Source organism: Babylonia areolata, chromosome 19, assembly GCF_041734735.1.
Source record: "Babylonia areolata isolate BAREFJ2019XMU chromosome 19, ASM4173473v1, whole genome shotgun sequence".
NCBI classification, from domain to species: domain Eukaryota; kingdom Metazoa; phylum Mollusca; class Gastropoda; order Neogastropoda; family Buccinidae; genus Babylonia; species Babylonia areolata.
Genome location: NC_134894.1, coordinates 53,854,748 through 53,882,629, shown reverse-complemented (window position 1 = coordinate 53,882,629; position 27,882 = coordinate 53,854,748). Strand labels below are relative to the sequence as shown.

Sequence of the window (27,882 nt, the reverse complement as noted above, 5' to 3'; positions counted from 1 at the left end):
ATGGTCCCCATGTTGTTTACTTGTCTATGTTGTGATAATGCACCTGACCAAATTTCTCCAGTTGGAGATAATAAAGTTATTCTTATTCTTATTCTTACACACACACACACACACACACACACACACACACACACAGGCACAAGCATGGTGTCCAAGTTAATAAAATACATAGGAAAAAGAAACAGAGATAACACTGGCACACACACACGTGACACACACTGGCCGGCACACACACACACACACACACACACACACACACACACACACACACACACACACACACACACACACACTCTCTCTCTCTCTCTTAATGTATGCTAATATGTGAGTACTAAGTGTGCGTGTGCGTAAGACACACACACACACACACACACACACACACACACACACACACACACACACACACACACAGAGTCGTGTATTCTTGATGGGAGTAAGGTAATTAAAGTCAACGAAAAATTATGCGATCGGGCTGACGCGGGAAATGTGCTTCCGGATAAGTCAGTTGTAAACCAATAATTATCTGCATGGACTCGACTGAGTAGGCGAATGACAGTATAATTATGGAGGGAAAACTTTGAGACCAACAAGTCGAGAAACACTCGCACGCATGCATTCACTCTGACACACACAAACATTGATATTCTAGCTACTGTTCGGAGTATATCATTAGCCGACATTCAGAATATCTAATTTCAATGTTTGGTCTTCCAACGACCGCTGATGTGGGCTATGCTTTGTTGCTGTAGTATCCCAGATTGTCCCTTGTCTGGAAACGTCCCCGGGGGACAATTTGGCCGCTGGAAATGTCCCCCCGTGTCTTTCTCACCCCGGCCTTGTCCCCCGCGGATATTTTCCGCAGCCAAAATGCTACCGCACTGCAGTTCTTGCATTTCAGTTTAGCCTCCTGAAATGCCCACCCCTTCCCAAAAAATGCCCCCCCCCCTTACCCCGCCCCATTGTACGGTAACGTCCTCTTTGATCCGAAGAAAATATGGTATACTGGCGTAACATGTAATTCTTGAATGGGGAGAAAGAAAAAAGAAAAGAAAAAAAGTTCGCTGTGTGTACAAAAAAGAGCTAGGGTAAGGTAGATTGGACGCTCTTTTGGACGAACACCGACTTCGAGCATACAACAAGGGTACATTACTCTGAAGAATTGATAATGGCGCGGGACGAAGTTGCGGTAGCGCTTTGCCATGACTGGATGTTGGAGTTTGTGTGCCATGATATGTGGGAAAAATTCAAATCAGGATGTGACATAGACCAGGGACTATTTGATCTTTCAAATGGTAATATAGTTGCCTCAATATGTGAAGCTAATATTCATGGTCTGTTTGTGAAAGTTCTGTCCACATCTCACTCTCCAAGTCCCAGTCTCTGCAACAACAATATTATTATTTCGAAAATACTTGGCGACATCAGAATAAATAAATATTTGTTTAATTGATAAACATGCATGGCAGTTCGTGCTTCTTAGACTCTCAAAGGTTGTAGGAAGACAGGAAAGTTGGGGAAAATTGTTCAACCATTAACAATCGATTACAGCAACAACAAGTCAGAAATACACAAGCTAATCAAAGTAACAGGGAACCAAGCCGACTGATAATGTGTGTGTTGCCCATACACCACATGTACAATGTGTGTTTATGATTGTGTGAGACAGGGATGAAGGTAGATCACAAAGAGCAGAGGGGAAAAGAGAGGGTAAGGTAAACTGGAACACAGAAAAAAGAATATGTGTGAAAGAAGAAAAGGAGAGAGAATGAGATGCTGAAGAAGGGGAAAGCACAGGAGGAAGTGGGGGTGGGGTATAGGTTTTGAAGGAAAGTGAGAATATTGGAAGAGAGCAGACGAGTTTCTGGTACAAAGCGAGAGGAGATCTAGAGGACACACAGACAGATATGGACATTACTGTGCTTACGACAGTGGGAGAGAGAACTTTACAAGTAATACTGTATACATCAGGTATACTTGTATATTACAATAAAAAAGTTAATGTATTTGTTGTCTAAATCATACTCTGAAGGTCTTGACTCTTAATCACTTAGTGCAAGGTCATTAAATTGATGCACTGGAAGTGAAATACTGGGTGGTGGGTGGACGGGGCCCATATAAATTCATGGCTGTATGTTTGTTCACTAATAAACCAAAAATACTAAGAGAAAGAAAATCTAGCTTCTGCATAATCTGTTCAGGCAGCACTGCTCACAGGTTGTCAGCACCAGCATGTTGTTTACTCAGTTACGGTTCAGCAGAGAATCCAAAATCAATCCATTCCTTCCAAACAGCACATGTTCGATGTTGTTTGTAAGTTTTTATAAGGCTATCTTATCTAGAGAAATATGCAGTGTATCTCTGTTTCAACTTGTTTGTCTTTGAGTTTGACCAAAGTAAATTTTTTTTCCATAAGTTTAAAGCAGAAAATGGATTATTTTGGACTGTGATCATAATTTTGTTACAATGAAGGTTCACAAGTCATGTACTGATTTTTTAAATTATATCCTTGTGGCCAAAGATCATCTGAGTAATTTTCTTGCTGCTGTTTCATTTCAATTTTCAGTCATTGACTGTGACTCATGTTTTTGGCATATTCTGTTTCTACAAATTCTAGCTTTTAGTTTGGAATGGTTTTTCTTTCTCCGTCTATGTACATGGTCGTGTGTGTGTCACATTACGTGTGTATACATGTATGCATGTGTTGTGTGCACAGACGCTTGCTTAAGTATCCGTCCAAAAAAGAAAAAAAAAAAGAAGCTTTAGCAGCTTGTGGTATTATCATTAAAGGGGACATGAAGTGGAATAGCTTCATGCAGCAAAAACCTGGTAAGTAATTACAGAACCACGCATAAAAGTATTAAAACTGAACATGTCTGTGCATTAAAGCAGAAATGTTGGCAAACGTGCAGTTTTCACATCGGCACTCACAACTGTGAACTGTCTTTGTAGTTGATGTTTCAGCAGCTTGTTTTTACTTTTCATCTGTAAACTTGGGTTACTAAACCTAAATCCACACCAACACAGTCTTTGCACAGTGTAATTTTCTTTTCTTTTGGAAAGTCCTTGCACAGTATTTTTTCACAAATTCATTTTGATCTGCTTTACAACTAGACCAGTCAGCCAAAAGCGAAAGCAAGCCTCTGTGTTTGTGACATAACAACCTTTTACAAAATGGCAGCCTGTATGATGACTTGTATCACAATGAATTTTTTTTTCTGGAGATACAATATTTATTTCCTTTGAAAAGTATAGGATGAACCATTATAATCATTACTTAAAACATATTTAGATGTAAGCCATAGCCTATTAATAAAGCCAAACCACGTCATGTCTCCTTTCAAATATTAGTTTCCTTGTTAAAAGTAAAAATATTGTCAATCTTATGTTGAACAGGAGTGATTCTGGCCCAGAAGTTTCGGAGCAATGAGTCGATGAAAAGCAGGGAGGTGGTGTTCCTAATGCTGACCTCCAGTCTGATGAGCCTGAAGAAGACTCTGACGGGCGGAGTCAGCGTTCTGCAGATTGATTTTCAGAACATCTTACGCATGGTGGCTGATCTGTCTGCTCTATGTGACTCTGACAGTGAGGCAGTGACAGAGAAAACTGCTGAGGCCTACATGAAGACAGTGCTGCAGGTAGTGAACTGAGACTACTTGTTTGACAGATCTGTGTCAGTCATTGATGATGTTTTTTTGCTTGTCCTATTTGTATTCTGTTTTGTTTTAACTTTGAGAGATGTACTGTGTCAGTTTAGACCTTGTGGTGTATGTTCAAACTTCAGTTGTTCATTTAAGTTTTGTTACTCTTAAGTTATAATTGTAATTTTCTTTTAAAATGAATGCATTTCCCCTTTCATTCTGCCTTATCCTTTTCACTTCTTGGTTACTGCTGGCTTCAGGAGAAGGCTGAGGAGGTGAAGGTTCCCCCCAAGCCCCTCTTCCCCTCCAAACTGGTGCACTTCTTTTAATTGTACATGATCACTATATGTTCCACTTATATTTGTTAATCTTTGGTTTGACCTGGCTGAAAAATTAAGACTCCTAGCTTGAGCTGATGGCTTGTGAGAAAATACAGCAAGTGCAACATTTGTCTCTGGAGAAAAAAAAAATCTTTTTGTATGTTTAGAAAAGTCTGGCATCTTATTTTTCTCTTGTTTCTTGTTCACTTCTGTTGCCTGTCATCATTTTCTGTTTCTTACTCGTACTACTTAACAGCCCCGCCAACTCAGTTGTTGCTTTCCTTTTTCCTGTCTCTACTTTTGTACTCACACAGTGCATGTGTATGCATACATGCATGCAATGAATCATAATGGTGCATGCACTTTTGCATGTGCGCACACACTCACATTTAATCTCACTCATTGACTTACATACATGTATGTACACATGCTCATGGTGTGCACAGAAGGAGCGAGGAAAGTTTCATTCTACCCCTGTCTTGTTCTCATTCTATGTCTTCATCATTCACTGATAAAAAAAGAGAACTGTTTTGTCTCCATCCCAGACTTATCCATAGATGAGTGTAAGTCAAAGGACACACAAAGCAAATAGGTGAACATCCATTCCTAATGCTATTATCTATATAATTCTACTTTCACTTTTTTTGTGCCATTGTGTAGAATGTGAATTTGTTTCTTGTAATATACCATTCTAATGAAATATAATTTTGACTCCTGACCCAAGTGTGAACTCTGATGTTGATTTTAATTTGTTTTATTTCTTGTGTTTCAGCTGTGTTTGGATCTTAATTGATCTTGTTCATGTTTTTAGTTTTGTTGTCACAGTCTGTGAATGTCAGCATGTGTATGAAACATAAAACTACAAGGAGTAGATATTATGAATATTATTGAACATTTCTATTTCTGTCTTTAACAGCTTTGTAATTGTTTTGAACTGACTTTGTACTACAATAGAAGCTAGTGTCTTTCCCTTTCTGTTATTTCTCATTCAGTTTCACAGAAGGTTCAAAAAGCTGAGTGTAATTTTCCTGTACGCTATTTAGTGTGCCAAACTTAAAAAGTTTAATGAGTTTCAAGAAGTGAATGCCATGTTCCAAGACTTTGTTTTCATGTTTATTCAGAGGATTGTGGAATGCTGTCGCCAAGACTGTTACGACATGGCGGAGACCCTGTTTAATGAAGATTCTGGTCAGCTGGATAAGGTAATGCATTTTCGAAAGACAGTCTGTAAACAGCCTTGTAAATGTTCAGTATCTAGTTTACGCCCACTCACTATATTGGGTTGAAAACTGCACTGGGTAACTAAAATGTCTTGTAAACTTACACCCTGCACTTTGAAAAAAAGAAAAAAGTTATTGAGAACTAAAGATAATTCAGTGAGTTTTGTATTTGTGATCATGTTACTTTACAAAGCAGATACATGTAGATTTAAATCCAGAGATAAAGACTAGAACATTTGCATGAGAGGACTTTATCAGTTTTTGTCTCTGAAAAAACAGGTGAGAGCATGACGTTGCTTTATGAAGCGGTGTATTGTTTTCAGTAGATAGCATTTTGCTTTCACTCCCAGCCTAGCCAGTACTATATCGTGAAATTATTTGTATCAATATATATATATATAGAAAAAAGAAAAAAAAAGTATTGTTAATATCCATGAAGAGCATGTCTGATTGCTGAAAACTGGGGTTTCTGGTACTGGGAAATGTCAACTCACTCTAGATGATGGGCCTCAATTGAGGCCTTACTGTTTCTGATGAAGGAGCCTGATTGGGGCTTTATAAAGTTTTGAATTTTTGGATTGCCACCTAATTTGCATAATGATACTATAAGCTAAGAGAAATATCTTCACTGACCGTTCCACTCTCCACTGCGACCAATAAATGCGTAGTGTGTCGCAGTGCTCATGAACAGAAGAGTAATTTTTTTGGTGACTGGTTCACAAGAACAGTGTCTGTCAACAATGGCGTCTGACTCAGTTTCTTCTCAGCCACAAAGCAGACAGCAGAATCAGATAAGGGGCCCTGTCGAGGCTGTATAACATTCTGAATTTAATCCGTTTTAAAATTTGTGCTTCTTTGGATTTGTGTGCAAGTCATCAGTGTGTGCAAATTTCAAACACAAATTATGGATACTTTCATCATCTCACTGGATGATAGCATAAGAAAGGTCTGGGAGGAAGTTTTATATTTGGTCACCAACTTCCTCATTATGATACTGATCAGTTTGGAAAATTTCAGTTCATAACTTCGAACATTTGTTTTTGGTGATTTTATTTCTTACCCATACAAATGGGCTGTCTTGGGATAATCAGGGGAGCGAACTGGCAGTACTTAGTTGAGACAATTGCATTACAATCTTCTTAACATGAAAACTGAAATAACTTTGTTTTCTTTTTAATTCATGTCGTTTGAAGTGATATGTTGATGTGGGAAAGCTAAGATTGTCATTGGAGACTTTACATAGTTATTTTTTATTTAATATTAATTGAAAAAGTGATATTAGCAGTGGTAGCAGAATTGTCTGGAGACTTTGCATGGTTATTTATGTGTGTGTTTTATACATTGATTTAATGTCTGTGGAGGGATTCCTGGAAATTAATAAGGTGACTTCAGCTTCATATTATCTCATTCTTTTTCCTTTCTGACTGGGCAGGAAACCAGCCGTAAAGTGCAGGCCATTCTGCACGCCAAGAGCAAACCACATCGCTTTCTGGATGAGTTCACCTTGGAAAGTTACCTGTCTGCCATGACAAAATACCTGGATGCTGTCCATCACACCTTTCCTGATCAGCCAATTATGTTGCAGGTAAATGTTGGTGGATATTTATTAAATGGGCATGGTAATTTTTGTTTTAAACAGGTTTATCAAAGATGATGTACTGAAATTCTTTGAGCTTATGGCAATGTAAGTAAAAACAACTGTAACTTGTAAGTAAAAACAACATGTAAACTTCATTTGGATTGGTGTTAAAGATTTTCCAATATGGGGAACTTTGTAATAATCAAAGATGAAAAAAGTACTGGTACTGTGGTAGTAAAATTGTAAATTTAAAATCCCAGACATCCTTTTGCTAATATTTTGAGGGTGAGTGTGGTGGGTGGGGGGAAGAGGTGGATGGAGAGATCTGTGACAGGGAGAACAGATGTCTTGGGGTTAAAATGGGAGACTTGAAAGAAACCATGCAGGTTGGAGGAGAACTTAACATAGAAAATCCAGGTCCTGGGCAGTTTCTGCTGGACTGTTGCTGTTTAACTGAACATGTTTGTTTGGCAAAAGAATAAAAAAAAAGACAAATATGTTTGTTCGGCAGAAGGATGACAAAAGAAAATGCATGGCCTTGAAAATTCTTCTGTTTTTTCCCCAGCATGCCAAGCATTACCTGGCCAAGACAGCAGAATACAACGGAGTAAGGTAAGACCCATAGCTGTGGTGATTTAGATAACATTGCATCCTGGAGAACAACTTTAAAGAGATGTTCTGCTCTAGAATACCAATAATCTGTATGAATCCTATTCGTACAAATAATCGAAATCTACAGGTTAACTGGTTAGTCTGTCACAGAATTTATGACTGTATTTTTTTTTTATTACCCTATATATGTTTTGTCAGTGAGTGAGTGAAAACTGAGTGTTGTATAATGATCAAACTGAAAATAAAAGACTAAAATCAAGAGTAAAATTTGAAATGTTTCCTGTTGCTCTTATGATACGAGAAATACCTCAATGTTCCAGGTTTCAATGAAATATGAAAATCCATTAAAAGAAAAAGAAATAGACTCGTGAGTTTGTAAAACAGATGAATAGATCTTCCTTTAAAAACAGTCTTCCAAGTTTATTTCAGTTGTTTCGTCTGGATGCATCTTTTTTTTTTCTTTTTTTTTTTCCTTTTCAAAACAAGCTGCTCTGATCCCTTTCTTTGTACTCTTCATCAGATGGTTTTTTAAATGTGTTTAAATGTTTTTTCCTTTCCAGTGTGCTCAGTGAAACTGAAGGTCTTAGTGCTTGAGACAGATTGACATATGGCTCCTTTGTTTCTGGGCAACCTCATAAAAAAACAACTGATTTTCATAAAAAAACAAAACAAAACACAAACGAACTAAACTTTTCTTCCTCTTTGCTGAAACTGTAGTTCTTAGTACAAAGTGTGTGATGGATGATCACCTTCCTGAAACTTCATTCTTCTTGTACTTGATAATGATATATTTTTTAAATCTGATTTCTTTGTGTACAGGACAGAGTGTGTAATGGACAATCAACTGAAACTTGATTCTTTCCAGGCTTAATAATGTTACATTTTAAAAATCTGATTTCCTTACATATATTAAGATAATATATTGATTTTTTTTTTCATATATCAGAGAAAATCTTTTCATATATTTAAAAAGATGTAATTTTCATGTATAATGTTTAATATACATTAAAGAAAAAAGTAAGTTTTGCTGTAAAAGTTATATATATATATATATATATTTTAATTACACATACTTAACCATGACCAACTAGTGCAGACTCCGGCAGGGGTCTGATTCCTGTTCTGTGCAAACTACTATCCGCCTATGCGGAGAAAACGAAAGTGACTACGGCTGATAACCTCCTGTAGTAGGTTACCTCCCCATTGCACCCCTGACTAGCGCCCTCTTTTTCCGGCAGCCATCTTGACTCCTGCTCCTGTGCTCTACACATGGCTAAGTTGTTTTTTTTCTGTAATTTCAGCCTGTCTATCGATTCTTTGTTGCTGTCTTTTTGCATGTGATCATAATTAACAACAGGCCACAAGATTACTTGGCTCGATTGAGCGATCGAGCTAAAATTAAGGTGCGATCTCAATCGACCGGCGGTCACTCTGGCCTCTGGCCCTGTCTTCATGTCGAACCCTCCACTTCCTCCACTGCCTCCGCTCCCTCCGGTCAACTCCGTTCCTCCACCACCTCCTCTGCCTACTCCGGCGGCACGGACTTGTGTCAGCCAATAAGCGCACTCAGGTCCCGATATGTCATACGTCCGTGATGGAGGCCACGGTCACAGATCGCGCACCCATTACGCGGCATGCCCCGACCGCTTCGCATCCAACAGCAACCGTTGCTGGTAGCCCTCCCTCTAGGTAGGGAGGAAGTTGGACCACTAGGGAACACACACGCCCACACGTGTGCACCCTTCCCCTCGCTCTGAATTTCAAATTCAAGGGAGGCAACCCCCGTTTCGGCACCCCCGCCAGTAAGTGCCGTGGTTACCTCCCCTGCACCGGCACTGCCCCTGGCCCCCACCGCGGGTGCAGGCACGGTCTCTCCACCCTCGGCACCGGCTGTTCCATCAGCCACACCACTTGACTCTCCTTTTACCCAGCAAGTGGGGGCTCAGACACAAGTCCTTGCTGATAATCAGCAGCTTATACTGTCTGTGCTAAAACAAATTTGCACCACCCTCCTTCCTGGTGCTACACACCCTCTCCTCCCACTGACTCCACCCTTCTCACAGGTACCACACCTCCTACCAACCTCTCATCTACAGACACACCATCACCTCAGTCTCCTACAGATACTACCCAGCAGCTCGGCCATTGCGGACACGCACATCTCATATGGAGGCCACAATGACCATCATCCATACTACCCCACGGATGATACGGACTAGGATGCGGACATTTTTGATGCGGGAGATCCCACTTCACAACAATTACAGCCGTTGACCTTCCCAGAAGCAATGGACCTTCTTGCTTCCTATGTGCCTGACCGGGTTCAGTTACTTAATGACACTGACACATCTCAAAAAAGCCTGGCTATAGAACTGTTAGGCATCCAACCACCACCCAGCGGTCCTCAGCAGGCCCTTACCCAGTCACCTATAGTGGTTGATGCCCTGCAATGTGTAGGGGCAAACCACCCAGGATGTCCCCACCGGCACCTTTCCCTATTTCCCCTCTGCATTGTCTCAAAGGAAATTCCTTGGGACAACTCCACACCCATCTTCCAAACAACCCATCCTAGCCCCGGGCCCTATCCCACAAGGCCCCCTGCCTGTTTCTCAGGAGGACCTCCGCCTCCTGCCCCACAATGTGCCCACTCAAAGAACATTACATATACCAGAAAAATTTCTCTTGGATCTGGAAGAAACCATTCGAAAATCCATGGAATCCACTTCAGCCATGGACAGCTGCCTTGCTGGCCTTACCATGTCCTTCCTACAACCTCCCAATGACCAGTCACCTGGCATTGACATCGCCATTCCTAGACCTTTTATTCGCCTGATCGCTGAACACATTCACTGTTCTGCTGCTCTCCAGTCACAGGCCTACATAAACATCATGGCCAGAAGGGATGCTGTCCTTGCCCATTCCCCTTATGTGCGGTCTCTCCCGGAACCAGCTTCCCTTAGGGTCTTGGCCCCCACTGAAGGATCCCTTTTCAGTCGAGGTACCCCACTGCCGTCATTAAACACCATGCAGAACTGAGTAGGGACCTCGCCTTGGGCGTGGGCCCCTCACGTGCTCCCACAGGCACGGGCCCTTCACGCGCTCCCCCACACTCGCGGTACACACCGCAACGTCCTCAGCACATGCATCGGAGCACTGCAACCGCCACCAGACCACGGCCACATCCAACAGCTCCCTCCAAGGTCAGACCGCAACCCAGGGCATACAGGTGACAGCCTTACACATTTTGGCCACAACACAGGCCAACAGCCAACACCAAACCAGCCCACCCCCAATGACTTACCCATGCCCTTCACCCACCACCTGCACACCATCAGCTGCCAGGCAGCCTATCCAGGCACATACCAGCTTGGTTGTCTCTCCCAGCATGCGAGTGGGTACTTTGGGTGATAGGATTGGGGTTCTGCCTGCCTTGGCTCTTCTCCAAGGCACCTCTCACTCTTTCTCCTCCCCTCTTCCCTCCTCCATGGCACAGGGCAGCCCGCTCAGCCCTGCAGGAGAAAATTCTTTCTCTTTTACGCAATAAGGCCATAGAAGAAGCCTCTCTCCTCTCACCAGGCTTCTTCGGCCACATCTTTGTGGTTCCCAAGGCATCTGGCGGATGGAGGCCGGTTCTAGACCTGTCCCCTCTAAACAGATACCTTCAGCACAAACCATTCCGCATGGAAACCCCAGCGTCAATCAGGGGCAGACTGGGCAGTCTCCATACATCTCACGGACGCCTACTTCCACATCCTCATTCACCCCAGGGACCGCAAGTGGCTCCGCTTCTCCTGGGAAGGCAAGTCCTTCCAGTTCAGAGTCCTTCCATTCGGCCTTGTGCTGGCCCCATGGGTCTTCACCCGGGTGGTCAGGGAACTATGCCTAGCTCTCAGGAGCAAGGGCATGCGTCTGAGGGTCTGTCTAGACGACTGGTTGATCCTGGCAGAGAGCAAGGCCCTCTGCCAAGAACACCTCAGCCTTGTCTTCCAACAATGCCATTCACTAGGGTTTCTCATGAACACAGAGAAGTCGGAGCTGGAACCGACTCAACAGTTTGAATTCCTTGGCATGGCGATCGACACAGTCACAATGACCATATGCCCTGCCATGCCTCGCCTCCACAGACTCCACAGCCTCCACTCCCATCTATCACAGGCAACTTCAGCCCCTGCCAGGGAACTTGCATCTCTACTCGGTCTAATGGAATCTCTAGCCCCGCTAGTCCCCCTAGGGAGACTACACAAACGCCCATTCCAGCAACAGTTCAGGGCCAGGTGGTCCCAGTCTTCACAGGCTTGGGACAGCCAACTACCTCTAGCCACTTGGTTCGCACAGTCCACTCAGTGCTGGACGGACATGCGATGGCTCACAGAGGGAGTTCCGATTGTCAGTCCAGCCTCAGACACGGAACTATATACAGATGCCTCCACTACGGGCTGGGGTGCCCACATGGACAATCATACAGCGTCGGAGACCTGGACACCACTACAGCAGTTGTGGCACATCAACAGGCTGGAACTGGAGGCGGTCTTTCTAGCCCTCCAGCAGTTCCTTCCCCATGCCTCACACAGGTCAGTCATGCTGTGCACGGACAACACAACAGTAGTGTGCTACCTCAACAACCGGAGTGGGGGGGTGAGGGGGGTGCACTCACACCAGCTGTCTCAGCACGCGGAGACAGTCCTCCTCTAGTGTCAAGAACCAACATCCATCTGACTGCATGGCAAGCTGAACGTTCTTGCAGACTACCTCAGCAGACCCCACACTGTCCTCCAAACAGAATGGACCCTATCACCGTCAGCACTCCAACCTGTCTGGGACCATTGGCACAAACCACATGTGGATCTCTTCGCCACGAGATTCAAATTCCGCATTCCAACATACGTCTCCCCAGTCCCAGACCCTCAGGCCTGGGCTGTGGACGCACTGTCAATCAGTTGGTCAAACCTTCTGGGATACGCCTACCCTCCACTCCCCATCATGGGAAAAGTCCTCAAAAAGGCAAGGCTAGAGCACGCCGCCTTGATCCTCATTGCACCACACTGGCCAGCTCAGCCATGGTTCCCCGACCTGCTTCATCTCTCTCACGTTCCCCCACTCCGCCTCCACATAGGCAGACAGTCTCTTGTCCAGACCCGCTCGGGCATCCCTCACGGGAACCCAGGCATACTCAACCTACACGCCTGGCTACTGTGTGGGAATCTCTGTCAACACTAGGTGCCTCTGACCAAACGCCTGAACTTGTCTGCATGTCCCATCGCAAAGGCACTCAAGGTGTTTACTCGGTGCACTGGAACTGCTGGCTCTCCTGGTGCACGTCCCACTCAGTCAATCCCACACACCCGTCAAACATGGATCTTGCAAACTTTCTTGCCTTCATTGCCTCCACCAGAAGCCTCTCTGCCTCTGCAGTGCATGTCCATCGCGCCGCTATCAGCTCCACCCTTCGCCAGCTAGGCGGGCCCTCTTTCTCAGATGACCCTCTGCTCAGAGCTCTCGTTCGGGGTGCTTCTCTCAAAGAGGTGTGTACACCCCGTAGGACTCCTTCCTGGGACCTTTTCCTTGTTCTACAATACCTCCGCAAGGCTCCCTTCGAACCCTTGGCTCTAGCCAAACTCCTCTCCATGAAAACACTCTTCCTCATTTCTCTCGCCTCGGGCAGACGATGTAGCGAAGTACACGCCCTTAGCGGCATCACACAAGATGTAGCCTTCGAGCCAGATGGATCTGTCTCCCTCAGATTCCTCCTCGAATTTCTCACCAAAAATCAAACCCCAGGCACACCCTCCCCCATACTCTTCATCAAACCGCTGTCCTCCATACTGGCCCCTGATGATGAAGACAGGTTCCTCTGCCCCGTCAGGTCCCTGCGGGTCTACCTCAAAAGATCACGTCCCTTCTGGTCGTCCAAATGACGCCTCTTCATCAGTTGGAATCTGGATTACTCTCGTGACATTAGCAAGACATCTCTGTCCTGATGGATAGTCAGTACGATTAAAGGTGCATTTGCAGGCACAGGGCTGGAACTTGAGGCCTCCTCTGTCAGAGCTTGGTCCTCTTCCCTTGCCTTCGCCCACTCAGCAAGGCTACAAGATATCATGGATGCTGCTTACTGGAAAAACCCTGCTACCTTCATCGAATTCTACTTGAGGGATGTCTCTTGCCTAAGGGATGACGGCTCAAGAGGCATCGCCTCTGCGGTGGTCGCACAACAGGCCATCGCAGCACACAGACAATGGAACAGTTGAGCCCTCCACCTTGTCGTGCCATTCTGCACAAGTGGATCACGGTTAAGTATGTGTAATTAAAAGGAAATTTTCCTCCTAAAATTATGTTTAAATAACATACTTACCATGACCCAAATTTAAGACCCTCCCGTTCCTCCCCGCTTCTGTTCTCCCAGCACGCTGCGCTGGCTGCGGCCAATTGCCGTAAAAAGAGGGCACTAGTCAGGGGTGCAGTGGGGAGGTAACCTACCGCGGGAGGTTATCGGCTGTAGTCACTTTCGTTTTCTCCGCATAGGTGGATAGTAGTTTGCACAGGACAGGAATCAGACCCCTGCTGGAGTCACGTGGGTCACGGTAAGTATGTTATTTAAACATAATTTTAGGAGGAAAATTTCCTTTTTGGTTCTTTTTTTGAAAAATATTTGAATGATTTCATTTCCCCTGATTAAAAACTGTAGGTCCCAATACTTCAGCAGGGAGATTGACAAAGGTGAAGGGGACCTCACTGGCAAGGAGGAACGCATCCTTCATAAAAAACTGCAGGTCATCAGGAAACGGGTACACGGCTCCTCCCTTTATTGATGTGTGTGTTGTGTGTGTGTGTGTGTGTGTGTGTGTGTGTTCATCTTTGCATATGTGTGTTCATCTTGATTTGTTCAACTGCTCACATATTTTGTCATTTGACTGCTCACATATTTACTATTTGCACTATGTGTCGGTGGATTTTTTGTATACCAGACAAGAGATTCTTCATACTATTACTCAAAATAAGAGCAATGGAAGGTTTGGAAAGTTGAAAAGTTTTTATAATTGTACATGTAATTGTGGAGTTTATGTTATGATTTCACACTGAATCAGGAATCCTCAATCTGAACTCAATATTCCCAAGCCTGGCAGCGTGAATGTGTGTGTATGTGTTGTGACTACAGCTAAGGTTTCAGTGTTTAAAAATTCATATTGATCAGGTCAGAATTCAGAATGTTTTATCACAGTTGACCATGCCAGAATTACTTTTCAAAATGACTTTAATCATACATCACTGCCACAGTAATGACTGAGATAAAACAATTGTTTTCAGAAATTGAAGGCAGCAGCTCTCTCTGGTGAATTGGAGAACAACAATAACTCTGCAACTGAAGGTAAGATTATGTGAGTCATCATCTGGTTGTAGTTTTTTTGGTCATAGATTTAAAATTATTTCCAAAGAAAGACCTTTAGATTGTCGTTCTTCTTCAATTTATTCATTGTTATGGGTTCATTGTTATGGCAGGGCTTTGATCACCACACACGGATTGGCCAGGAATACCATTACATATTCCGTAATTTTCTGCCTGCAAGGCACTGCAGCACATAAGACGCACCCCCTGACAGCATCTTTAACATGCGTATTTGATCTTCTGCATGCAAAGATGTGGTGTAGGGTATACAGATTTGTCCGAATGGAGTGACGCCACCTTGAGCTACTGATACTGATACTGAGTAGCATGCAAATACACACAACGGGGGTTAAGGCACCAGCAGGTCTACACATATATTGCCCTGGGAGACTGGAAAAATCCCACTCTGAACCCACCAGGAATGCTGAAACTGGCGATGGGGTTCAGGAAACTGGTGAGAATGGAAAAATCCCACTCTGAACCCACCAGGAATGCTGAAACTGGGGATGGGATTCAGGAAACTGGTGAGAATGGAAAAATCCCACTCTGAACCCACCAGGAATGCTGAAACTGGGGATGGGATTCAGGAAACTGGTGAGAATGGAAAAATCCCACTCTGAACCCACCAGGAATGCTGAAACTGGGGATGGGATTCAGGAAACTGGTGAGAATGGAAAAATCCCACTCTGAACCCACCAGGAATGCTGAAACTGGGGATGGGATTCAGGAAACTGGTGAGAATGGAAAAATCCCACTCTGAACCCACCAGGAATGCTGAAACTGGGGATGGGGTTCAGGAAACTGGTGAGAATGGAAAAATCCCACTCTGAACCCACCAGGAATGCTGAAACTGGGGATGGGATTCAGGAAACTGGTGAGAATGGAAAAATCCCACTCTGAACCCACCAGGAATGCTGAAACTGGGGATGGGATTCAGGAAACTGGTGAGAATGGAAAAATCCCACTCTGAACCCACCAGGAATGCTGAAACTGGGGATGGGATTCAGGAAACTGGTGAGAATGGAAAAATCCCACTCTGAACCCACCAGGAATGCTGAAACTGGGGATGGGATTCAGGAAACTGGTGAGAATGGAAAAATCCCACTCTGAACCCACCAGGAATGCTGAAACTGGGGATGGGGTTCAGGAAACTGGTGAGAATGGAAAAATCCCACTCTGAACCCACCAGGAATGCTGAAACTGGGGATGGGATTCAGGAAACTGGTGAGAATGGAAAAATCCCACTCTGAACCCACCAGGAATGCTGAAACTGGGGATGGGATTCAGGAAACTGGTGAGAATCCAGTGCTGTAACCGTTTGGCCACTGCACCTGTCATTTAGTTTGTATTTGTATTTCTTTTTACCACAACAGATTTCTCTGTGTGAAATTTGGGTTGCTCTCCGCAGGGAGAGCGTGTCGCTACACTACAGTGTTACCTTTCTTTTTTTTTCCTGTGTGCATTTTTATTTGTTTTTCCTATCAAAGTGGATTTTTCTTTAGAATTTTGCCAGGAACAACCCTTTTGTTGCCGTGGGTTCTTTTACGTGCGCTAAGTGCATGCTGCACACGGGACCTCGGTTTATTGTCTCATCTGAATGACTAGCGTCCAGACCACCACTCAAGGTCTAGTGGAGGGGGAGAAAATATTGGTGGCTGAGCCGGGATTCGAACCCGTGCACTCAGATTCTCTTGCTTCCTAGGTGGACGCACTACCTCTAGGCCAACACTCCACCAATGGATCAGTTTGTACAAAAACAGTGCAGTGTAAAGTGCTCACCTGAAGGCACATGTATACACATGCTCATGCATGCACAGATACTCAGTTGCTGCATGTATGCATGCTTGCCCACACATTTTGAATAGGAGCTAAAGCGTTTGGAGTCAGAAGATAAAGTCTGTGGAATTAAATTGGGGCTGGGGTGGAATGAATGGAGCGCTGAGTTTGTTTAATTTACAGTAATAATGAGATTGTACCATCAGATCATCTTGGTGTGGTATATCTCCTCTTCCTTCCTTCCCCCAATGCAAAGGTTGTCAGAATGAAGGCTTACATTGATTGAATAGTATTGGTTTGATTCAGTTGTGTATGTTGTGCTCAGATGATGCAGCGGATGGCACACCTGATAACAGCAGTCATTCAGGCAGGTAAGATTGTGTGGTGTGTGTTACATGTTTGTGACTCAACACTTTGCACAGTGCGTTCTGATTTTTCTATAACACCTGGTTGCTTCCCTTGGGCTGAAGAACAAAAACATCAGCTTACAAAACTGAAGCACGTTGACTAACTGCTAAAAATAGATTTCAAAGGCATGAGTCATAATGGATGTCTCTCCTCAAAGCAGAGCTAGGCTGGTATATCATGGGGTAGAAAAGATAACACACATGAAAACAAATCAAGTGAAACAGGAGAAAATGGTACCTGCAACCTATGAGCAAACAAGGTGGATTTTTTCGGGGTGTTACAAGTGACTGTGACTGTTGTAAACCAGAAAATTCGGGAAAGAGATTTCCCAGTTGTGAAGATGAATTTTATTGATTTGTTTATATTTAGAATTTTGTTTCTGTCAGGTTTTACATTGTAACTTTCAGCACAATTATGTCGATTTTTCAAATGTTGCCCCCCTCCTTCCCCAACCTCCCTGAATCATCATTTCCTGAACATGGTACTGTACAAGTTTCAGTTTACTGTACACGTTTCGCTTTTAGTTTTGCTTTATTTTGCACAAGTTTGTGAGACTTGCTTTGACATCTGTAGGATTTGAGCAGTGTCATTGTTGCATTGAAGCTACTGTCAGTGAAGCTCAGACTTGACTTGGAATCGTGTTTAGCTTGCAAAACCACCATGACATGTTCTTTCTGGTCACCTGGATGTAGGCAATGATAATTTCAGTTATAATGATGATGATGCTTTTCGTGATATAAACTTTTATGTTATTTACAGAGCTGCAAACTTTAGGAATAAAAATTGTAATGTTATATATAACTATGTCTCTCTCTCTTTCTCTTCACACACACACACACACACATGTATATATAAAGTATATATAAATGTATAAATATATGTAGAGAGAGAGAGGGTTCACCAGAATTGGTTCAGTTATCCGTGCCATACTGCATGCATCATGAACAAAGCTGAATTCATGCATCTGTCTGTGGGCAGTCCCAGAAAAAAGCAGGCCACAAGGGGCGAGGTGGGGAGAGAGCCTTCTGTGTCCCCCACCTGCTCTGTGAGCAGTCCGCTCAAAAGCCCCCTGCACCAGCACAGGCGCAGAGCAGGGGGCAGCCGGAGCAAGTCTACAGAAAGAGGGGGGTCCAGGTCAGAGCATGCCAACAGTGTTTCCGACGAGTCGATCAGGGAAGAGGACTCTGACAGTGAAGGAAGGGACGGCTGTGAAACAAGTAATTATCTTTCTTTCCTTGTTCTGTTTGCTGTTTGTTGTCTGTCTTTGTGTGTGCGTGTGTGTGTGTGGAATGTGAGTTTTTTGCGTTTCAAAGTGTTCATTTTGGATGAAATTTACAGTGGATAAGGTCTTTTACCAATGTATTGTGTATTATCCACTTTTTTCATGGAAGTCATTGAACCCTGTGCCTGAGCTTTGCTTGAATGTTGAAAATCGTTTCATGAAAATGGTTCCCATGTTCCTACGTAATAAACTGCAAACAAAGAGCAAACGTCCACAGTATTTTTGACTGCATCCACACATGTCAATTTGGAAGAAAAACAGCAAGTTTACCCTGGTTTTCCTTATCAGAATGGTAGGGAAGCCCACTGAGGCTGTAAACTGCTTTGGGTTGAATGGATTAAAGTTAAAATGTAGGTGTGTGTGTGTGTGTGTGTGCGCATGTGTGTGTGTGTACCAGTATCTGTCTTGACTCTCTTTCTGCACACCCACACACACACACACAAACACACACACACCAGTTCAAAGGTTAGGGGGGTGGTGGGGTATTATTTTTTTGCACAGCCATTTGAAAACTGGTCAGACCAGAAATTTGAAATATGAAGTATTTGAGTTAGTGCAATTGTGCAAAATATTGTTGAAAAGTAAAGTAATGAAACATTTTGAAAACGATGTCATGTTTTTAGAGAGTACAATTATGCAAAGTGCAGTTCATTCTTATTGTAAAGTGATGAAATATTTTGAAAGTGGCGTGTTCAGAGAGTACAATTACACAAAGAAGTTCATTCTTATCGTACATTTGTATTGTTATCATATTTAATTTTGATACGGTGTGTTTTTATCTTACACTTTTTTCCTGTTGGAAACAGTACATGTTATTGAAAGACTTTTTTTTTCTTCTCTGCGAAAGGTTTTTATTTTCAGTCGACCATTCTCCCAGTGAAGCACAGTTGAAGAGACTTAGACATGACATAACTTACATTGTTAACAAGGAATTGCTGAAAAGTAAGGCTTGAAACATAACAGATCAGCATCACAGGCACTTAAAGTATACACAGACCACAGGCACTGGAGTAATGATATCTTCATGAAAATGATACCTCCTGCAGTGTTTACACTCCCGCAGGAAACCTCTGCTCTTCCTCTGGCTGTTACCTTTTGAAACTTCCTCGTGTCAATACAAGAACCTATGGTGAACGTTCTTTCTTCTTTCTTGCTCCTCACATCTGGAACAACCTTCCTCATCATATCCGTGCATCTGATTCTATTTCTGCTTTTCGCTCATGGCTAAAAACTCATTTTAAAAAAACTTACATATAAGCACTCTCGGCTTCCTTGTTCTCCAACACCACCCATGCCAGCTCACTTTGGATGTATTTAGAGTGGGAAAGGGAGAGTGTGTGTGGGGGCTGAGGGGGGGGGGAGGGTTTTTTGAGAATGAGTGGTCATGAATGTTTCATGTAACTTGTAATATTTTTCTTTCATGTAAAGTGCCCGGAGCTCTTTAAGAGAAAGTGCGCTATATAAATGTACATTATTATTATTATTATAATTATAATGTAATGTGTGCAAAGCAGCAAGTGTAAATTTCTGTGAGTAAAATGGTGTAGATTGCAGAATCAAGAAACAGTAATACCTCTGTCTAATGTTCCTGTTTGATTTTCAGGTCTTCATTCAAGGATGCCAACTAAAATGAAAACGTTCAGCATGCGAAGAAGTCTGGAAAAAGACTTCGAGAAACCTCCGCCCAGACGAATGAAGTCGAGGCTTCGCCGAAAGTGGACTGAACGAGAAGAGGAGGAGTTCTACTTGGCTGTGCAAGAGCTCGGTGTTGGTGAATGGCAGTACATCAAGCAGAAACTGAAGACAGACCGTTCAAACGTGCAGTTGAAGGACAAATGGCGGAATATCCTTGCCACTTCCTATAAACAGTTGAGCAAGAAGTATGGCCCTGTGCGTGTCCCTGACGGTCTGTGAAACAGGTGGCTTGCAGTGTGAAATAAACTGGCCAAGAGCTACATCTAAAAAAAGAAAGAAAATAGAATTATATCTGCCAATAGCAACGTCTGAAAAAAGAAAAAAAAAAAGAATAGAAAATGATTTTGCTTGTGGTATACTTGATAGGCCTTGGCAGCAGTTCTGATTGTGGACTTTGAAAGGTGCATTTGTAATCCTACGCAGATCCCTAGGAACATGTGCGAAACGAAGAGAAAAGGCAGACGGGAGAAAAGAGAAGGTAAAAAAAAAAGGGAAAAATAAACATGGAGCAGATGACTGGTTCTTTCTCACTAACACAGCAAACGGACTTGACTGAAGTTGTTGCCAAGTGAACCTCACTGTCCTTGAGATGTTGACTGGTGGATCATTTTTCTTTCTCTGCATTTTTATTTTGTGGATTAAGAGACCACAGGATGATTAAAATTGCAGTTAGGTCTGCTCTAGATTTTCCATTGTTACAGAAAGTTAACCGTTTCATTACTGGGAAGATTTTAGCAGTGCTTTTTAGATGACTTCAAAACTAAAAGAATGACAGTTCGCAACGATCATTCACACATTGCCTCATCTGTTACTGTTGACTACGGTTGTTCTGAATATCATTTACATGTTTGAAATCACTGTATAGATCTTTGAACAGTTTGTTCAATACTTGGTGATTAGTGGAATGCAACTTTCTAGCCATGATTATAAACAAAATTTGTAGTTTTGCTCGAAAATACTCAAACTGTGTGAAAACTTTGTCAGTGAGTTGTCTGGAAGTTTGTCTGAGTTGTATTCCTTTTCTAATCATTTACACTTTGCTGAGAGGTTGGAAAAACATGATGAATTGGGATCTCATGCCCGAGTTGTGCTGGAACATAGCTAATAGGGCAGAATGAGTTCACACAATAAGGGAAAGCCATGCCAACAGATTTCCTTTTGTGGCAATGTTTCTGCTGATGGCTAAAGAATTGATGGCTGAGACCCACTCACACCCCCTCCTGCTCTCCTCCAAGTCTGATCAGGGTTTCCTGACAGTTTACAGTTAAGCTGAAACGTTTTTGGAAAAAAAGAAAAAGAAAAAAACCCAACAAACCCACAAAGGTTTCAACAGACAGGCAGGCAGACAGACATAGGGACACACATACACATATACTAAGGCAAAGAAGCGAACTTGATTTTTGTATCAGTATGCAGTTTTAACAGCTTACCATGTAATGTTGCAATCATTAAAAAAAAAAAAAAAAAGAAAGAAAGAAAAAAAAGTATGACCACATGCCATGTCCTGATTTGATCAGTATATTTGATATCACTTCAAAGTGAAATTAAACTGAAACATGTACGAGCAAGCTTCATCAGTAAATACTCATCGGATGTGAAATATATGGAAATCTTCAATGACGGTCATGCAGAACAAAAAAAATTGTTGTGGTGGCCTCTGGTGTCTCACAAGGCTGTGGCTTGTTCATGTCATGTTCACATTGTGGACCTTGAACAGTGTCCATGATGGCTGAGCAGTCACATCTTGTGGGCTATCTCGGCAGTCAAAAGGGGAACAGTATGCAATATTTGGATCTGATTTTTATCACAGTGGGAAGGTTTGAAACTAACATGAGATTGTCTCTACTTAAATAAAATTTAACTTCTGCATTCTGTGCATATGAGGCCCAATTGTCCTGATGGTTTTGTTTGAGGGTTTGAAACTAACACAAGATTGTCTCTATGGAAAATAGAAGTTACCTGCCGCATTCTCTGCATATAAGGCCCACTTGTCCTGATAGTTTTGTGAGAGGGGCATTCTGCTATTTGTTACTGTCTTGGTAGCTAAAAGGGGAATAGTATGCGACATTTGGATCTGATTTTTATCACAGTGGGAAGGTCTGAAACTAACATGAGATTGTCTCTATTGAAAATGAAATTTGCCTACTTCCCCCATTGTCCTGATAGTTTTGGGAGATGGGCGTTCTGCTACGTTTTAAAGATTTGTCATTGTCTTGGTTTCCTCCAATTGTTAACAGTTAAGATTTCAGGTTCAGATGTGCAAGTGGGTGCATTTGAGGGTTTAGTTGTGGTATCGGGTACTGATACTATGAAAGTCCCAAAAATGTACCTGGAGTTAATGTAAAGTTAAAGTTTTGTTTGTATTATAAACTTGTTGTGTCAGATGTTAAAACAAGTGTTTTTTTTGTTTTGTTTTGTTTTTTTAACCTGAAAATGTATGTAAACTTGTGTGTGTGTGTGTGTGTGTGTGTGTGTGTGTGTGTGTGTGTGTGTGTGTAGATGTAATTGCATATAATGCATATTTCTTTCATATCTCTGTGTGAGTATGTTAGCAGATGTGCCTTGCATTAATCATAATGTAACTGGATGATATTTGTGTGTGTGTGTACCACACTTTGCTGCTACCCCCTTGCAGCACAGTATGGATGCAGCAGTGCACACAGTCTCCACATGACCACACAGACAAGGAGCAGTTGAATGCTAAGGCTAATTCAAATCTTCTGCATACCCATCTGATCACAATGCCAGATTAAAAAAATTAAAATATATATATATATATATATATATATATATATATATATATAAAAAAGGGAAGACATATTTTCTCACATATTACTTTTAACATCTGTTATGCTTGTATTGTGGAAGAAAAATTTCCATTTTAAACATCATTTTTTTTAGTGGACAGTAATCTTGAATCTTGTTTATAAACACTAAGACTCAGATGATACTGATCTCTTGAATGCATGTCCATCATTGGAGAAAAGAATTGAAAAAAGCAACAACAACAACAACAACAAAACAACAACTTTAACAAATGAACAAATACAGAAATGGTTATGTTTTCATTAAATGTAATTTTCGTTGGTTCTACACTTACAGTAACAGACTCTGATTTGTTCTTCAAAATTAAATCCAGGTTTTAGTGTAGTTGGTTAAACACAATACCAGACACACTGTAGTTTGTTCTTCAAAATTAAATCCTGCTTTTAGTTTTAGTGTTTAGTGCAGTTGGTTATACATTTTCAATACCAGACACTCCGAAATGTGTTCTTCAAAATTAAATCCTGCATTCAGTGTTAACCCTTTCACCACCAAGCTCACATTCATGCACAGGTGTGGTAGAGGACCCCATGTTACTGAAAGGTGACCATTCATTGGTCTGTTATCCATGAACCTACTGCTCTTAATGTTCGGTGGTAGGATAGGCCATGTTTTCTATACATCGCGTCTTTTCTGTGTTTATACCACAAGGGAATTTTGTTCTCTAAATTGACCGGCGGTGAAAGGGTTAAGTGTGTTTTTGAGAACAGTTTATTCTTCGTCAGTCTTATAACTGTTGTGTAGAGTGTAGGGTCTTGAAAACAGTCCTACATCTCTGGTGTCCCTGGCACTCCTCATGGTTGTGGCTTGGAGAAATCCCTACAGGTGATCTTTCTTCTGACTCCCACTCTTCCGTGCTTTTCTTTCCAGTTACCAGTAATCTGCTGACATTGATATCAGTACAGTATCACTTTATTGATTTAATCCACCACATGGGAAACTTGTGTCTATTGACATGCACATCAAAATCATATAAAGAACATATAGGCATGAACATACACTTTTTTGAAAAGAAGAACCCCCAAGACAACAATTCTTATTTCATATTATGCACACACACACACACACACACACACACACACACATTGTGTTCATTCTGATGGCTCATGAAACGGACCAGTTTATAAAAATTATGATCTGGATGCCCTTGCCCTTGGTGCTTTCAACCTTCCATTACTGATGTCATCCATCTTCTGGCTGCTTTAGTGAAAGAATTAATATTTTCTCTATTGGAAAATGTTACACTTTACAATATTTGGACCTTTCACCCATGCATGCAGATTTAGAGGATTTTCCCCTCGCACACATGCAAGGGCAGCAAAAAACGTTCTATCATTTTCCGAAGGCAAGGAAACAGTTCCTTCCCTTGAATCGCTTGAAGCGGTTTCGTGAATTTTCATCAGGTTCTATGAACGGGAATGTCATTTTATGAAAAACAACAAAAAACGAAAACACAAAACAAAAAACAAAACAAAAAAAAACCCAAAAGAAACAAACAACCCCCTCCACCTCCCCCCAAAGGCAGATATCCTGAACCGCCGGTTCCAGTCTGCATTTGGCAGTGGCCATACCTTCTCTTAGGAGGAATTCCAGGAAAAATGCAGACTTCCACTCAGAGACTTCCCAACCCTAGACAAGGTTGACATTAACATCCACGGGGTGAAGAAGCTCATCAGCAACCTGAAACCTGGAAAAGCACCGGGACCCGACAACATCAGCCCGAGGATCCTGAAGGAGCTGGCAAACGAACTGGCACCAACTCTTACCATCATCTTCCAGTCTTCAGTCAATACAGGCACCCTACCAGCTGATTGGAAAGCTGCCCATGTTATGCCGGTGTTCAAGAAAGGAGAGCAGTACAACCCGGCAAACTACAGACCAGTCTCTCTGACGAGCGTATGCTGTAAAGTGCTGGAGCACATCCTGACCAGCACCATCATGAACCATCTCGAGCATCACGGCATCCTCTGCAACCAACAGCACGGCTTCCGCATGAGAAGGTCTTGCGAGACCCAACTTCTTGACTTCACCAACGAGCTGTTTGAGAACATGGAGAGCAGGAAGCAGACCGACATCTTGGTGTTGGACTTTGCAAAAGCCTTTGATAGGGTCAACCATGGCCTCCTGTCTCACAAGCTCAGCTGCTACAGTGTTCGAAGAGAGATCAACACCTAGGTAGCCAACTTCATGAGAGACAAAAAGCATGCGGTGGTCATCAGCAGAGAGCGTTCTGGCTTCGTCCCGGTCAGGTCCAGAGTCCCACAAGGCTCCGTTTTGGGGCCTTGTCTGTTCCTGATCTACATAAATGATCTGCCCGACATCCTGACTACGAGGTCACGCCTGTTCGTGGACGACACGGCAGTCTACAACATGGTCACTTCTCCAGCAGCCCAGGCCCATCTACAACAAGACCTCAACCAGCTTGCTGTGTGGGAAAAGAGATGGGACATGGCCTTTCATGCTGGAAAGTGCACCACTCTGCCCGTGACCCACAGCAGGAACCCCCCTCCACTTTGACTACTGTCTGCACGGCCATATCCTGGAGACCATCACCAGCGCAAAGTATCTAGGCATCACCATCTGCAGCGATCTTAGCTGGGACACGCACATCAACCACCTGTGCAACGAAGCCAACAAGACCCTAGGCTTCCTGCGACGTAACATCAAAGTCAGCTCTAGGAAGATCAAGGAAATGGCCTACAAGTCCTTCGTGCGACCCATCCTGGAGTACGCCAGCAGCATCTGGGATCCACACACCGAGCAGAACATCAGCAAGTTTGAAGCGGTGCAGTGCAGGGCAGCCCGTTTCGTGATGAGGCGCTACCACAACACCTCAAGCCCCACCGCCATGCTTGAAGAACTGAAGTGGTCCAGTCTCCAGGACAGACGACGTACAGCACGCCTATCCATGCTGTACAAGATCCACAACGACCTGGTCAGCACAGAAGGCATCAAAGCCAGCCTGTGCCCTGCACCTCCGCGCCGACGCCGCGGCCACGATCAGCAGTTCGCCATTCCACAGTGCAGAACGCAGTACAGACAGCAGGCGTTCCTTCCCCGTACCATCAAGGACTGGAACGAGCAACCCAGGACGTTGTAGAGGCCAAGACCATCGACACCGTCGTGTCAAGGGCCTCCCGTCTCCATTAAAAGCCACGCAGGTTTTTTTTTTTTTTTTTTTTTTTCCTCGAGTGCGGATCCCTTGCATAAGTGACAGAATAATCAACTAGCTGATTGTGGTCGCTGCCAAGGAAGAAGAAGAAAAAACCAACAACGAAAGAAACAGTAAAAAAAAAAAAAAAAAAAAGTGAAAAAAGTGAAAAAAAGCCACTTAAAAAACCCACGACAACAAACTGGTTATCTTCGACAAACATTAAACGATATTTTGATAGTAAAACATGTGGACATGGTGCTGCAATGTAGCGATGCGTTCTCCCAGGGAAGAAAAGCCTTAATTTTACACAGGGAAATCTGTAGTGACAAAAATCAATACCATCGTATGCAATATAATACAATGCAAAGTAAGCAGTTAAGCCAATCGGAGTTTTGGCCATTATCTTACTACTGAGTTCGAATCTTGCTTGAAGGTCTAAAGTTCAAATCCAACATGTCGAATGGAAATTGTGAAGTACTTGATAACATGAAGAATAGAAATATCAAATGATTAATTTTTATAAACCTTTTTAACAACACAATTGGGGTTTTGAAAATACAATGCATGTAGTTCGATGGATACATGTGTGTGCAAGATGTCCATGCATCATCTTTCTTGAAGCCATTGTGTCTTTCTCCTGGTACAGGACCAACATTAACCTGCTGATGATTCTTGCTGCACACACACGCACACATACAGACTTGCATTTACACACGCTTGCACACAAACACACGCGCGCACGCGCGCACACACACACACACACATACACACGTGTGCACTGACCAGTGGCTCAGCCCTTTCTAACAAAACAGAACAAAAATTTTTTTGTAGCATTATGTATGTTTTTCACCCAGACAGAGAGAGAGAGAGAGAGAGAGAGAGAGAGAGAGAGAGAGACATTTGAGAGAGAAAAACAGACAGAGAAGGAAGGGAGGCAAGTCAGAGGAACAAGTGCAAACACATAAAATCCCCCATTACCCGGCAGAGATTGAATCGTCCCAAACTCTTCTCTGCCCCTCAACTCCTCCTCCACCCCCGATCCCCCTCCTTTCACCACAACTCAATCATTCGCTCAAGTCATGCAAGTTCATTTGAACTTTCCTCCCATCTTCCCCCCCACGCCCCCCCCGGACCCCACCCAGCCCCCCACCCCTTTCACCACTGAGACAAGTTTCACATTTTCTCAACTGATCTTGGCTGCTGGCCAACAATAAGTCTGACCGAAGCACACACACACAGAGACACACACACACAGACAGGGTTGGAAACGATGACACCATCAGAGCAGCCATTGAAGGGACGGATGTGACGTCACAGCACCTCAGTCACCCTTCCCCTGCAGACGTCTAGTCAACGACGCTGGCAGTCACGTCCAGACAGGGCGAGCCGATCGTGAACCTTCATTGGGTCTGAAGTAGACGTCGTCCCGTCTGTGTCCGTCCACCCGTCTGGCTGTAAAATGATATGTTTTTTACATTAATTTAAAAAAAAAAAAAAATTTCATCTGCTGATTTTTTTTCTTCTTTTTAGTCATCTTGCTCTATTTTATGTTTTGCTGTATGTACTTGGTGTGGTGTGGTGGGTATGACTGGAAACATAATTTCCACACACCAACAGCTGAAAACTGTCCCAAATTATCTGCCCCCAACACCACCCATCCCCGCCCTTTCTCCGGCAGTCTGTAAAGTCAAGAAAGTCCATGCAAACTCTCCCCAACTCTCCATCACCCCCCCAAGTCCACGCGATATAGCCTGGTTATTATATTTTTTTGTTTAACTGGTTTTGGCTGTCGGCCAACAATACGCGACTCTGATCGAAGCATAAACACAGATCAGAAACGACGTCTGCAGTTGAAGGGATTGACGTGGCATCACACCCCCTCAGACATCACCGACAGACAATGAAGGAAGTTTAAAGTGATGTCGCTCCACCCAGTCATCAGGGTACTGGCTGGCAGGACAAGTTGAGCATGAAATTCCACATTCATTTTG

The 27,882-nt window shown here is 43.1% G+C and overlaps 3 protein-coding genes across 4 annotated transcripts; all 3 read left to right on the top strand.

Annotated features, from left to right (window-relative positions):
* The first annotated feature begins 1,159 nt into the window (after positions 1–1,159).
* Positions 1,160–22,341, top strand: LOC143293846 (uncharacterized). Of its 2 annotated transcripts, none has more exons than XM_076605134.1 (10): positions 1,160–1,292; positions 3,394–3,635; positions 5,080–5,160; positions 6,611–6,763; positions 7,323–7,369; positions 14,070–14,154; positions 14,675–14,735; positions 16,855–16,900; positions 17,916–18,154; positions 19,823–22,341. In XM_076605134.1, the coding sequence occupies exons 1-10, from the start codon at positions 1,166–1,168 to the stop codon at positions 20,131–20,133; spliced, it is 1,392 nt and encodes a 463-aa protein (XP_076461249.1). In that variant the 5' UTR covers positions 1,160–1,165; the 3' UTR covers positions 20,134–22,341. The 2 variants fall into 2 exon arrangements, with proteins under 2 accessions (XP_076461249.1, XP_076461248.1); XM_076605133.1 differs by having other exon boundaries at positions 14,055–14,154; positions 19,823–22,340.
* LOC143293958 (uncharacterized) lies at positions 8,948–12,078 on the top strand. The gene is made up of 5 exons (XM_076605352.1): positions 8,948–9,042; positions 9,141–9,303; positions 9,827–10,302; positions 10,451–10,569; positions 11,025–12,078. The coding sequence occupies exons 1-5, from the start codon at positions 8,948–8,950 to the stop codon at positions 12,059–12,061; spliced, it is 1,890 nt and encodes a 629-aa protein (XP_076461467.1). The 3' UTR covers positions 12,062–12,078.
* A 3,088-nt stretch (positions 22,342–25,429) lies between the features above and the next one.
* Positions 25,430–25,837, top strand: LOC143294208 (uncharacterized). Its single transcript, XM_076605639.1, has one exon. The coding sequence runs from the start codon at positions 25,430–25,432 to the stop codon at positions 25,835–25,837; it is 408 nt and encodes a 135-aa protein (XP_076461754.1).
* Positions 25,838–27,882: the final 2,045 nt, after the last annotated feature.

Bases quoted from the DNA above. Each gene is read 5' to 3' on its own strand.
- LOC143293958 (XM_076605352.1), top strand. From the start codon at position 8,948: ATGTCATACGTCCGTGATGGAGGCCACGGTCACAGATCGCGCACCCAT. The intron at 9,043-9,140 runs GTAGCCCTCCCT...TTCAAATTCAAG, and splicing joins TCCAACAGCAACCGTTGCTG to GGAGGCAACCCCCGTTTCGG. The intron at 10,303-10,450 runs GTCTCTCCCGGA...GTGCTCCCACAG, and splicing joins GCCCATTCCCCTTATGTGCG to GCACGGGCCCTTCACGCGCT.
- LOC143294208 (XM_076605639.1), top strand. From the start codon at position 25,430: ATGGCCTACAAGTCCTTCGTGCGACCCATCCTGGAGTACGCCAGCAGC.
- LOC143293846 (XM_076605133.1), top strand. From the start codon at position 1,166: ATGGCGCGGGACGAAGTTGCGGTAGCGCTTTGCCATGACTGGATGTTG. The intron at 5,161-6,610 runs GTAATGCATTTT...CTGACTGGGCAG, and splicing joins ATTCTGGTCAGCTGGATAAG to GAAACCAGCCGTAAAGTGCA. The intron at 14,736-16,854 runs GTAAGATTATGT...TGTTGTGCTCAG, and splicing joins CAATAACTCTGCAACTGAAG to ATGATGCAGCGGATGGCACA.